The sequence below is a fragment of the Protobothrops mucrosquamatus genome, unplaced genomic scaffold (genome assembly GCF_001527695.2).
Source record: "Protobothrops mucrosquamatus isolate PMUCROS unplaced genomic scaffold, P.Mucros_1.0 scaffold162, whole genome shotgun sequence".
NCBI lineage: Eukaryota > Metazoa > Chordata > Lepidosauria > Squamata > Viperidae > Protobothrops > Protobothrops mucrosquamatus.
The window spans coordinates 83071-96936 of record NW_015386525.1 but is presented as its reverse complement, the minus strand read 5'-3'; the positions used below and the strand labels follow the sequence as shown (position 1 = coordinate 96936).

The 13866-nt window shown below is 33.3% G+C and overlaps 1 protein-coding gene across 1 annotated transcript in view; it reads right to left on the bottom strand.

The window, feature by feature from the left end:
* Positions 1–10068: 10068 nt before the first annotated feature.
* The window catches only part of UBN2 (ubinuclein 2), an 80584-nt gene continuing 76786 nt past the window's right edge, over positions 10069–13866 (bottom strand). Inside the window, exon 17 of the mRNA XM_015813516.1 lies at positions 10069–10246. Coding sequence (XP_015669002.1) covers positions 10200–10246 — 47 coding nt within the window. The 3' untranslated portion in view covers positions 10069–10199. The remainder of the gene's footprint in view (positions 10247–13866) is intronic.

Below are 13866 nucleotides of genomic sequence, written 5' to 3'. Positions count from 1 at the left end.
ACAGTGGTGGGGCAGGGAATGGCGCAAAGTGGCATGAGAGCAAGCTGACAAAATTCTTCTTTCTCATCCCTACATCTGTCACCTAAGATGTGATGGTTGTTTTTTCAGGGGAATGCTGATCTGAAAGGTGCAATCTGAGCAATCGGTCTAATAGAACAGGATTGAGCTTGCAGGCAACTGACAGAACTCTCTCCTGCAGCTTACTGTCCTGTGGATTGTTAATCATGTGGCAACCAATTTAAACAGAAAGCAGGATGCTCCCAGAGTGTAACATATTGAAAAATATCTGGAAAAAGTAATAGAACCCTCAACTATTATTTTCACTTTATAATCAAATTATTTCCTAGGTTCCTAAAGCAAGAACCTTTTCAGTCTTTCACAGCTTCAGTTGGTTAAGAGGTTAACTATAAGTGAAGAATGTCCAGGTGGTCAGCATGCAAATCTCTCTGAACATAATTACAAGGAATATATTTTAAATTTTTGACAGAGGAATGCCAAGTCATTCTAGACTGATGTTCTTATATACTAAACTATCTTGACAGGGTGCCTGTGTACGTGTGTGTGCGTGTTATATTTTAAAGCAACTGAAAATCTCTAATGCACTTATTTGCTACACAAACACCAATAAAATGCTCCAGAAAGTTACTCACTCTCAAGCTAAATTAACCAAACTGCCAGTAACCTTCTCAGATTTTTTCTTTTATGGGCCTGCTAAACAGATATTTTCTTCTTCGAAAAGATTGCATTGCCTAACTGGCGCTTTCTAGTGAAACAATAGGCAAGCAGATGTCTCTGTAAAGCCAAACATGGAGTTGCTTGCAGCCAAAGCCAAAATGGCCAGAGCGCAGTCCCTGCAATTGGAGAAGACAGAGAATGATCACAGAAGCCCCAAGTGGTCAACAGGAAGTTGGGAGAAGATGAGAAACACTTTAACAGTGGAGCAGCTAGAGAGAACTTTTGGTTGCCTCTAAGTGGACTGGAGATGAGATAGAAATGGCATTATGAAGTCATGCCTGTTAAAAAGAAAGTTACCTATTTGGGTAACAACTATGAAGAGTCACAAGAGTGTGAACCAATGGGGAGATCAGCTGTATTTAAAATTATGGCTCTACCAAAATGAATATACTTATTTTAAAACATTCTTGTGCAAATTCTTGGTAATATAAATTATTGGTAAAAATTAAAGAAATTTTCTTTTCAGACCTCAGAATCTTGTACTAAGTTATTTAATATGCCCTCAGATCCTGACATTTAATTAGTACAGTATTTTACTTTATAAACTCAAACAGCACTGAATACATCATGATTTCTTAAATACAAGAGAATGCTATAAAACACTAGATATATAGGGAAATGTTTATAGAAAACCAGTCAGTTAATGCTTTATCCTTTTTAAAGGGAAGAAAATACTAACATAGATTTAGAAACTATAATTGCTCCATTACTTCCAGGATATCCAGATTATGGTATTCGTTATGCGATATATGTACAAGCTACACAGGGTACCATTATGTGATATATGTACTCAAGGTACACAGAACACAGTGGTGAGAATTTACATAGAAATTTCACATCAGATATCTCTAAACACTATTTTTAGTTATACTGGCTCCCAATCTAAGAGTAAGTATATTCAGTTCATCTATTCTTACATTCCTAGCAAATAATCTATTCAATATTCCTTGAGAGGTGCTGTGAAAAACTTTTTCAGCTATCATTAGAAGCTACAAGACATAGATTTGTTTGTTCCCACTTACCTATTTTCCACTATCCAGGGGCAATTCATTAGTCATCATATAGGGTGTGGCTCTTTTTTTTTTTACTGTTGTGAATTTGTTTTGGTTATTTTAGAAACAAATTATATCAATTTCTGCTGTAGAATTATTTAATTACACTTCTGAAAAATAAGCACGTCTGTTTTCTAGGTATCTTGCACATTACCAAATTAAGATATGCAAAAGAGTTTGTAATAACATATACCAGCCACACAATGTGTATGTACATTCCTCTTTATTTAATACAGCACAGACACATGACACATACAAAAGAAAAACACTCATGAAACTCCTGCCACATTTAAAGACAGGCACATCTACTCTCAGTTTGAACAGTCAAACTGAGCACTTCTCATCAAATATCTGCTAGTTAACTATAGATGGATTCTCAGATAAAGCCTCCAGCCAAAATAATAATAATCCACACCCTGTTTGAAAAAGTGAAATTGAGACAGTAATTTCTGGATTATAGAAGCAGGCAAACCATTGAAGTAAAATCACTCTTCTAGAAAACTCAATCCATGAGTTTTTGGAGCAAATATATGCTATTCACCCTTTTAGTTTTCAGGCCCATGGTATAATAAAACATACTAAGAGTAAAGGATTTATTTCCCAGTAAATTTAATTGTATTTTGAAACTGGAAAGAACCTGAATATACATTCAGAACTGGCATAGGCTTTTTGTGGCAGCAGTTTCCCCTTTTCTGTACTCCAGTTTTACATGGAAAGTAAGTAGGCACCAGGTCTTCTGATAAAGAGCCTAACATACTTTAAAACAGATATTTATAAAAAGGAGAATGAAAGGGTTATTTACAAAATTCATGGCTGGTGCAATACATCTTTTAAGACACACTATGTTACAATCTTTCAGGTCCTGAGATTATTATGGAAAAAATAATAATTCAAACATCGCGTTTGGAATCATTGAAACAGGAGAAAAAGATCAATTCATTCTTTTAAATCTTTCAGGTTGGTAGAACACATTTCTGTAAAAAGTAAGTCAAAAAGCAGTTGGCACAAGTAACTAAATAATGTGTATAATTATACAAGCCCTCTTACTGAGAGCAGCTACATATTTGTTGCATGGAAAACATGTCACGAGGAAGACAAATATTCTTCCCAGATGGCTCAAACCTTCCACTAATTTTAGAAATACTCAGGTTCAAAGATAGAGCCAAGCTATACACAGAACAGAATAACTGCTTCAGATATGTTTACCAGGCATGGATAATTTTAGCACCACTACTTGATAAAAATAGATACCTTAAAGAAGTCCATAGAAAATCTATAACCATATTCCATAAGTATCAGTGGATCAATTTTGTCAATTAATAAGGAAGTCTCCTTGTTTTTTATGGCTAACCAGATATTTTTTAAAGTTTTTTTTTGCTGAATATTGAGAAAGTATTCAGAAATATTGTTTCCATCAGGAGAAAAATACTAAAATAGAATTTCTAGATTTTTTTAACTTGAAAACTGCACTATTGTTAGAATCAATTTATGAAAAGCATGTTCTTTTCTAGAATGACACGTTCAGCGCAATGCTTCAGATTTATAATCACATCAATGTCCAACTGCAGAATTTATCTTACAGCTTAGAAAATCCTAACATGTTTTTAATTTTAAATTGTGATACCTAGGTACTGAATATGATTAAAACATGTTTGAGAGATGGATCCAATATGTAATACTGCTCAGCAATTTAAATTAAAATTATTTTAAGTAAATGTTCTTGACTGAAAATACATGCAAGAAAGTGCACCAGCTTCCATAACATGATGTTTAAACCTCTGGATTCTTCAATCCGTTGCTGAAAGGTGCCAAAGAAGGAAGAAAAAAAAATAGATCACTTCTCTAAAGAAGAATCTATATGGATGGAAATCTAATTAACCAACTAGCTTCTTTGTACAGGTGAAATATTTATTCATTTACTTACAGATTTACTAATTTCAAATGGGAGATTGTTCTCTATTCCATATCTGCCATGTTTGATTATAGTTAGTAAAAGGATAGCACCATCAGATTTTAAAAATGTCTTAGTCTCTCAGAACCCTATCATTGTATTAGTGAAAATGTTCCTGCTATTTAAATTTTAATTTCACTTTTACAAAAATATTTTCATAATACACACATTCAAAAAGCTTTGTCATGTTTCTTTGGGTAGATATTAACAATAGCCAGGGGAATATATCTGCCATACTAAACATGGAGTTTTGTAATAAGCAGTTGTACTAAGTACTAAAATCAAACGAAAGCATTACAGAGAAAGGCAGTGCTAAAAATAAAATGCTACTGTACTAAAGACCAACCACCATCTCTAAAGTCTGAGAGCCTTACCTACAATCTTTACTTTAAATTAGCTGGCTTTTCCAACTATTCCAATGTGTGACGAGACAATCAAATATTTTCCCTTTTACCACACCAAATTAAAATGTATTGTAAAAGGCAAAATTTTATAACAGAAATTGTACATTACTTATATTGTTTCAGGAGCACTGCAAAGATTAAAGATTATAATTGGGATACAAAGCTCCAGAAATGTGTTTGTTATGTACAACAAAGATATTTCATTGTACAAAAATTGCCCCAGATGAAAGTGATGAGAATCCTAGTTTTCCGACATGGCTGAAGAAAATATAATTCAATTAAAAGAACAATTGGTAATTATCTACATATGGTGATGGATTCAAATTTAAATAACTGCAAGAGGGCTGGCAGAAGAGTTGTTTGCAGAAGGTTCTTCTAGGTCATCAGGTATCCTTTCCTCAGTTCTCCATATTACAGTTTATCCTGACCTATATTATTTCCGATACCTGAAATGATTGTTATGGAGGCATTCACTTCTGCCAGTCATCTTCCAGGTGCTTAAATCTAGATCAAATTCATATCTAAATGGATTATTCTAAGTGATTTCTTCAAGTGTCAACGTAAGTTTCGCCAACTTCTAAAAATTGTTAAAAGGTATAAGAAAAAAACCCTAAGCAATAGTGTCCTGAGAAATGCATTCAGAAAATAATTCTTAAAAATTAGGAACAAATGGTTCAAAATTGTAAAAACTCAATTCTGAAAACCAAATATATAGTTTACAATAAATTTCAGCATGACAACTTATCCCTTTCTTCCTAGTAAGAATTTCCTTGCTATAAGGAAGTTTCTTTAGACTCTTGGAGGAAATTCAACCGCCTCTCTTATCTATCACTGCAATTAGAAACATGTTTACTAATTACATAAAATACTTTATATTCCTCAATCATACCAAATTGCTTTATCTGAACAAAAGATAATACTTTAACTTCTAGCAGTATTCAATATTATTTGAGTATTCAACCATCCATTCAGAATTGATCTGAACTAGAATGCAACTTATATTTGTTTCAAAGATCAGTAGAAACTTAGTAATAATATAGTTTTAAAAAGTTAAAAGTTTTACAAATATAATAAAAAAAAATTAAATGTATGATTACTTATTTTGATTGGTGGGTTGCATTCTTACATTTGTCACAGTTCTTTGCAACAGATTTTGTAAAAAAAACATAGTGAAATCTCGCTATGATTCTTTGCTTAAAAGTATACTGCTATTCTTTGATTTAGCCAATTTGTTACTTAAAGAAAATTTTTGTTTTACAATATGTAAAGATATGTATCCGAGCAATGCAAAGAAGCTCTCACTGTATTTGGTGCATGGAAAACTAAAATTTTAATTTAGAAGATTGAATCACTGTCACCATCAACAGGCAGCTTCCTAGGGTGAAGCAGTAGACTTCTTAGGCAGCAGAGATAGGCCATATGAAAATATTTTTATTGAAGAAATATAAAATATTTTATTGTCTACTAGTCTGTAACCATTCAAATATAATTTATTTATAACATTTTTAATGTGAAGAAATATTCTGCTCTTTCTCCATTACAGGGGAAAATGCCAAATTTTAGAATGGTCAGTTTAGTACTATAATTTCCAGACTGATATTTTAAATTACAATCTGAAACTCCAGTGGAAATGGCTTAGTGTACTACAAACCACTTCATTACAGTTGCTCAAATACACTGTTTATAAATTGTGCCAAAGTTCACTTTCAGAAGTAAACATTAATACTACAAAAACAGATTCAACATAAGGAAAATAGTGCTGTGTGCAAAGAACAAGCACATAGAATGACAGTTATGCAACAGCAGTTATAACATTACATATACTGAACACTAATTACAGAAGGGTAAAAGTTATTTTAACAACATAAAGTCACTTGGGCAGGATCAAGGACTTTCCAAATATCTCCAAACACTTCTGAATATACTTTGTGGGGATAAGAGGGAACAAAAAGAAAAGGCACTTAACCAAAAGCCTGAATCAAGTAAGTTGGAGGATTAACTCCATTCAGCGATAGAACTAAAGTATATATATATAAAAAAACCTAAAGGTCATACAATTATAATTGCATAAACATTTTATGATATCTATTTATTATTTTAAACTTGGTGTTAACTTTTTGGAAAATAAAAAGTGTTCTGTGTCCTCCAACATAATAAGATACTTAGGTAAAAAAAACTTTCCAAAATTTAACATGATTTTTTTCCTGCACTACTATTCTGAAAAGTTCAAAAATAAGAGTAATAATTATATCATTTGTCAACATTCCAAAAAACTAACATCCTAATTTTTTTCTGGGCAAACAGTTCTAAAAATCACTGTGTAAACTAGATTTAAATGTATTTATAAATATAATCAAAATATTTTAATGAATGTAGCAGCAAACATAGTAAATAACTGTGAGTCCTAACAAACTATCATCTGATTATGATTCAATGTAACTGATGGTAGCTTGGGATTTGTGAATTATTTTTATATCAACTGCTTTGGATCAAATGGAGAGGTTAAATGGAGGTTGGATTAGTCAGCTAAGAGTTTGAAGAAGTATACCATGATTATCTGCCCCATTCAGAACCTATTGAATAAATTAAACCCTAATTTCATGGAAACAGATGTCAAACCCACAGCACCCACACCTGAGATTTTGACTCAACATTCCCATCTGTCTTGCTGGAGACAAGACAATGTAAAAGGCTGAAAAAGGAATGATTTTAAGCCATCAAATATTACCTTGGGGATGGAAGTATGCATTGTTAAGACATTTCTTTGTTCATGTTCTCCATACTTCATAAAGATCCAAGATAACCTAAGGAATTGCTAACTGTTCCCATTGGGACAAGAAACACATAATTTAAATGATTCTGAAATTCAAAACCTGTATGTCAAAATTATTGCTTATATTTGAGGCTCAGTGTAAGATCACTATTTTAGACCTAAGTCTCAAATAATTTAAATTCAGAAATGAAAGCTTTACCTTTTATTGCTTGTGAATACTGAACAGATTTAACATAAGAGCTATTTAACTCTCCAAATACATTTTAAGACAAACTAGGCTGTTGAAAATATCTAAATGAAAAATTGCTACTTGCATTGTAATGGTGCTGATATTCTATTTGCTCTTTTTAGTTCTGATTATCTTCTTCATGTCCTTATGTCCATTGTAGAGAAGCTCATGAAGTTATCATTTAGATTTATTCAAATCACAAAGATCTTGTTTTATTGAGAACATCAAGAGCAATTGTCTTCTATCACTTCTTTCATGGCATTATGTCTCCAGATACTCCAGTTTACTATTAAGCTGAAAAGAGCTGACCTCTCTTCATATATTTAGCAAAACAAAGAGGCCCCAATTGCCATGTAATAAGAATCATAAATTCAAATCAATTAATGTGCTTTCATTAAATTCTACATTAGAAATATTGAAGAGCAACAAGAAAGCCACTTGTGTTATTTGGTTTTATGAGAAAATTTTCACTCTCTTTTAACATAAACATAAACCGTTTTCTGCCACCAAATGTTTTGCTTTAAATTTATGGAAAAACATAATCAGAAACTTGACGCCTACTAATTCTATTCTGTACTGTGTATTATTTTCAAAAAGGGAAAAATGTGTGGAACCGAAAGGTAAATTCCTATTTAAAAATGGTTTTACCTTTCACACTTTCTATCATTGTATATCAAGGAAAACTAAATTTAAAAGTTAATAACTACTTAATATTCAGTTTTCATAGTGTAATATGGAATGTCAGGGTCTCAGTATGCTCTTTTAAGAGAATTTTATTTTTATGGTATTTTAAAACCATTGTTCCAAATATAATTTTTTTATCTTAACTGTTTTCTTCCAAATGTATTTTGTGTGTGTGTGTGTGTGTGTGCACATGCATAAATACACAGATTTGAAGTTGCCAAAAGGAAACAACTTATATAACAGTAAGTCTTTAGTAAGAACTGTATATTTGGCTATTTGTAGGATATGCTCATGGAGAATATTTTGCTTACTTTTGAAATGAAGGTAAATCAAGAGAATAAAATTAACCAATTAATATTGAAGGGAGAAGAAACAAATGCTTTGGAGATGTAAAAAACATTTTGAACTAAATACTTTGTAGTTTCTTCTACCAAACTATCAAACAGTTATGCTTTTTAAAAGCCCTTTGTTTACCTTCTATTCAAGATTGATTTGACTCTATTTTTAATCCATATTTTGTGCAAGTTTTTTAAAAAATAGGGTCAACCCAACATTCAGTTTCTATGTTTATATTATATATATTATTTAAATATACACGTTTTACAAATATGATAAGTAGTAATCTCAATCAGTAAGATTAGCTACCTGGCTTTGTAAGATGAAATAACATATCTTTGTAAACTTGATAACTAAATACATATCTGTCACAAAACAGCAGAAGAGTTATCTTGGCCACCATACAGTAAAACTATCTGCACATAAGAAGTAGAATTCTATAGGAAGCCATAGATACCATATTATTGAGTTTCATACTGTAGCAATTAATGCTACTCAATAGATACAGCTAGTTGTCTGTTTAAAATATGGTTTCCCTTTAGAGCAGCGCAAGAGATTGCAGTTGGAATCAAAGAAGCCTCCAGCTAAACATGCTGGCATATGTACATATTTTTGCTGGATGATGACCATATCGCCAGGAATGTTTAAAAACCAACTCTTACTAAAAATAAAATATCAGATTTAAATTAAAGAAAAGGCTTTAGTTTGGGGATTAAACTATGATTTCTAGACTTGACCACCATTGAAACTTTTACAACATAATGTGACAATGTTTTGACTTTTTCTCCCAGAATTACATCCTGAAATACATTTCTTTTGCATTAATTAATGAGTGCAATACAAAGCAGTTCCTACATTTCTTTCCTAGACTCTAACATATTCGTTTCAAAATCAAAGCCAGCCTACAAGTTGTATGTTCAAGCAACAACAAATCAAGTATCTCCCAGCTTAGCAGATTTAAAGAATACTGGGAATAAGAATGTTAAAGCCTAAACAGAAGGCACCTCAACTATACTCTTTGGAGAGAGCTTTGAACAGTTCTGATAAAAGGTCTTACTTAAAAGCTGTAAGAAATCAGTACAGCACATATCTTCTCAAAGCCAATAGAAGAGGAAGAAGAATCCGAGACTATCTTCACAAAGGAGAGAAATGGAATATTTCTACATTCTATTAATATATGAAAAATAAGGCAACTCTGAAATGGTTCAGCAAATCTAAAAGTGATAAAATAAACCTTCTGCTAAAGATACTGAAAATAAAGGTATGCTCTGATAAAGCCAATTCATGCTAATCTTATATCTGAATTTTTGATACTAAAAGGAAGATTTTAAGTTCCACTGAAATATGTGTGATTACAAAACACCCTCCATTTTTTAAATCTTTATCTGAAATAGAAAATTCTCTGTCCTAATCAGTTACAGTATCTAGGGAAAATATTATCCAAAATAAATTATGTATAATCTTCAGGCTCTTCAAAGAGCAAACAAGCAGCCTTGATTTTGGGTAGAGAAAATGCGAACTTCCTTTATGCTGATATAAACACCTTTTCTCCTCTATACTTCACCTTATTCAAACTCGCAGAGAATGTTTCTAACTGCTATAGCTTGTAGACTTCCCTGGGGTCTCCACATGGCTGAACCGAATGGATGGCCTTACTTGCATGGTGAATACAGATGTCTATTTTAGTTTCCTTTGACAGTTCTTTACCAGACATCAGCCTGCAAAAAGGCTTGAGTTGCTGTAGGTTTGACAACTGAACCTGTTTGGCCAACCCTTTCTGAGACAATTGGGATAAAAAGCTTTGAGAACTGTCCTGAAAACAAAATCAAACTATGAGTTTTTTATAAGAACACTTTCCTCCTTTTTCTTCTCTCTTTGATCAAGTATTTTTTTTTTGTCCTCACCACAGTGCTTAGGATCAGAATATGTAAACATTGACAGAAACAGCAGCTCTGTGTCCATGTAAGCATTTTCCCAACTGGTCATTCTCCATCAGCAAAGTAGAACCACATTTACTCCCTTACTTAGCAGGACATCACTGGGTTTTCCTCTGTAACTTAGCATCCACTTTGCTTTGGCCATCTAGAATTGAGGATGAAAAAGAGAAAGCAATTCATAAAAAAGAAATGATAATTTATTAAATTTCTCTACCACTGCAATCATGCGATTTTTGGTGGTACATAAAATATAGAAAATAAATATCCTTGGTTAAAAAAAGCCTGTATAAACAAGCAAACACAAAGATAGCCACAATCAATCAACAGTCAAGCTAAATTGAAGAAACATTTAAAAGATCCCATGATAGTATCATCTTAATACTTAAGTTAATTCACTTTTGAAAGCTTAATAATACCAAAGTAAATCTAGCTTTCATGGGAAGCCTATTTCATAATGTGGAGGTCATGAAAAAGAAACAATTTCTCCTAGCTTTATTCCCCCCAACTTCATAAAAATAAAGAATTGCAAGCAATTTTCCCCAGAGTGTACATGTTATGTAGGCCAACTCTATCTGAAGGAAATGTTTCTTAAGGTAACTTGATGTCAAGCCAAGTTAAGCCTTATAGATTAAAAAGGTACCTTAAATTGTACCTAGAAACTTACAGGAAATTAAAATAGGTCCACAGCACAGGTTTCTGGCTTCTACTGCCGGTTAACAGGCAGGTTGCTGCCTTTTTCAAAGTGATTTTTAGAGGCAGTCTCATATAAAGTACCTGTCTGTTCTATAGGGTAGATCAGGCTCAAAAATTAATGTCAAGCTAGTATTACTCTTACTGTAACAGCTATAGTAAAAAAAATCTTGCAAATCTGATCTGTTTCTTCCTCCCCTCTATCTCTATGAGAACTAAGGAGGGGGGATTTTTTTTTTCCTCACATTACTTTCTTCACCTGAGCTCAAGATATTTTTATTCGATCATTGCCTTCCTAACATTCCTGATCTTTGAGGCCTTTCCCACTTCCCACTAACAGTTCTTTGCAGTAGTTTAACCAAGTATTGATGATATCATGAGTTACCATTGTGAAACTCTTTCAAGCAATTGATACACTGTAGTCCCCATTTCTCACCGATGAGTCCAAGAGAACCGAGTCACAGATCTGCTGTCTCTCAAAGCCACTGTTACATCTCCAAGAAACAGCCATGTGGGTGAAAGCCTTGAAAAAATAGCAACTACCGGTATGTCTTGGTTGAGTTCAAATACTTAGAAAAGACTTCAACCAGACAGTATTGCTAACACAGCCCAGGAAAGTAATGTATGATTGGGAATAATCAAAGTATTGATGACACCACACCCCAAATTGATGAACTCCCAATGCCTTCAAGTAGGTATTAAAGAACACAGAGAAGTGGACCCTGGAGCATGTAAGAGGCTATCAGACCAGTCTCTTTTCCTCCACAACTGGTTTGCTCAGGAAGGAATGGAACAAAATAAAATCCTCCAATCTCCAAAGGTAGTCTATCAGGATACCATGGTTAATGGTACTGAAGCCCATCAATGCATAATAGGATCAGAAGAAATACACATTTTCCATCTAGGGCCCAACAAAGGTAATTAACCAGTGCAGTTAATTAACACTGTTTTCATTCCATGTCCAAATTGGAACCATGACTAAAGGGATCCAGATAGTCTGTTTCCTTTAAAGCATTCTAAAGCAGCCATTTCTTCACTGGAAGTCTGACAACTGTGCCTGAGAACAAGGAGCCGACAAGTAGATTGAGTCTTTTGATCCTCTTTGGAAAAAGAGAGGATGCAAGATTGCCCACGCTGTGTTCCATATGGCTGCTCCTCGCAAGGAGACGCCAAGGTAACAGTTTCTGAAGGATGGGAGAAATGAGAAATTAGTGTGTGCTACTTTTGGTCCAGCTGCAATAGAAAGCCTTCAATAGACACAAAGTTCACACTTCCAAGTCACATTTGGAAATTGTCTATTAACTGCTTTAATTATTTTTTTTCCTTTTACTCAATTGTGTCTAATTCTCAATGACTGCCTGGACAAGTCTGAGCAAATTTTTCAGAAGTGGTTTGCCAATGCCTCCTTCCTATGACTGAGAGATATGACTGATCCAAGATCACCCAACTGGCTTTGTACCTCAGGTGGGACTAAAACTCACAGTCTTCGGGTTACTAGCCTGATTTCTTAACCACTAGATCAAACTGACTCTTTTTAAAAAATTAAGGCACTTTCAAAATGGCAAGGCTAGAAACGTTTACTGAGTGCCTTAAATCTTTAATATAACAAATTAAATTTTATCTTTATAAAGTTTAAGAATTCAAAATAAAATCTCAAAAAACAAGACAAATTTTGACTGTAGAAAGTTTTAAACAGACTATGAACACAGAAAAAGTTGGAATATTTGCTTTTGAATACTAAGACTTTGAAATACATTTTTAAGAATAAATGCATTTTCATGGGAAAGAAAAATTATTTTCTATATTGGAGACATAACAAGATAAGCAACTTACAATGGCATTCAGAGATATTGTTGAGGACGGGCAATGGGACTAGGAATCAACAATGTCAGCTATGTTGTACGTTTTTATGAACACCCTGTTCCCAGAAGAAGCTGCTATATCAGAAGATGACAAATTATGGAGAACAATATGAATAAGAATTTGTCATTGGATATACAAAAAAAAAATCAAATGAGGTTCTAAAAATTAAGAAAGAAATAAAAATGCAAGTTCGAAACAGGAATTGGAGTAATTGTCAGGTCCCCAAAGAAATGTATTTTAACCCTATGCCTATTTTCTACCTTTCTGTAACCTTTCTTTGTGGCCTGCCATTCTGTTGGGAGGGGGGAACTTTTGGGATTGCTTTGCACTGTCTGCAGGATGGAATGTCTCTCCCTTATCTAAGAGACGGTTTGCGCTTGGAGCCAGAAGAAATTGAAAGTGAGAAAGACCTTTGAGGAGCCTGCCGAAAAGACCACCTACCAAAACACCATGCCACCTGTGGATTGGCTGAGATTCAAATGAACACTGAGACTCTTGGGGGGGGGAGGAGTATTGAATATTGTTTTTAATATACCGCTTCGCAGGTTTTTCTCTCAGATCTTGCCTTGATTCCCTGCTGTCACTAGCCCCTAATAAAAGTTCCTTTTGAGACAATGCCTGTTTCAAGAGTTCTGCTTTCTTGGGTGGCTTACAGTAATTTCTTCCCACTGGATTATAAAAAAGGCTTGTTAAAGTTTTGAAGAAATTTGAGACAGGGATAATGATTATTTGAATGGATTAAAGAACAAGATTGCTTTATGTAAAATATAAAGCTGGCTTATTTTATCGGGGTTAAAATGGGTAAGGTTATTTTGGGGTTTCTTCCTGGGCTTGCTGACATCTGGCTTGGAAAATATGTTATCTGGAATGCTTACAGTTAAGTTATTTATAAAAATAATAAAGATAGGATAAAAATAAATAAATAGGCATGGAATGATGAGTTTTATATTTGTTACTATTATTTTAGGGCTGCGTTTGGAAACTGTTGACAACAGGATTGGAAAAGACATTGCTTTTTGGAGGCCTATGATTAAGATTTGTGGGATGAAGAGATTTTATATGTTAATTAAGAGGAGGTGAAGTGATATTGAAACTGTTTATATTTGCTTGATTCTTTTTCTATTATCTGTCTTTTCTTTTTTGCCTACTTGGCATGGTCGTAACAACCTTCCTTAGTGAATTTAAAATTAGTGTAGACAAAAATCAAAGTAT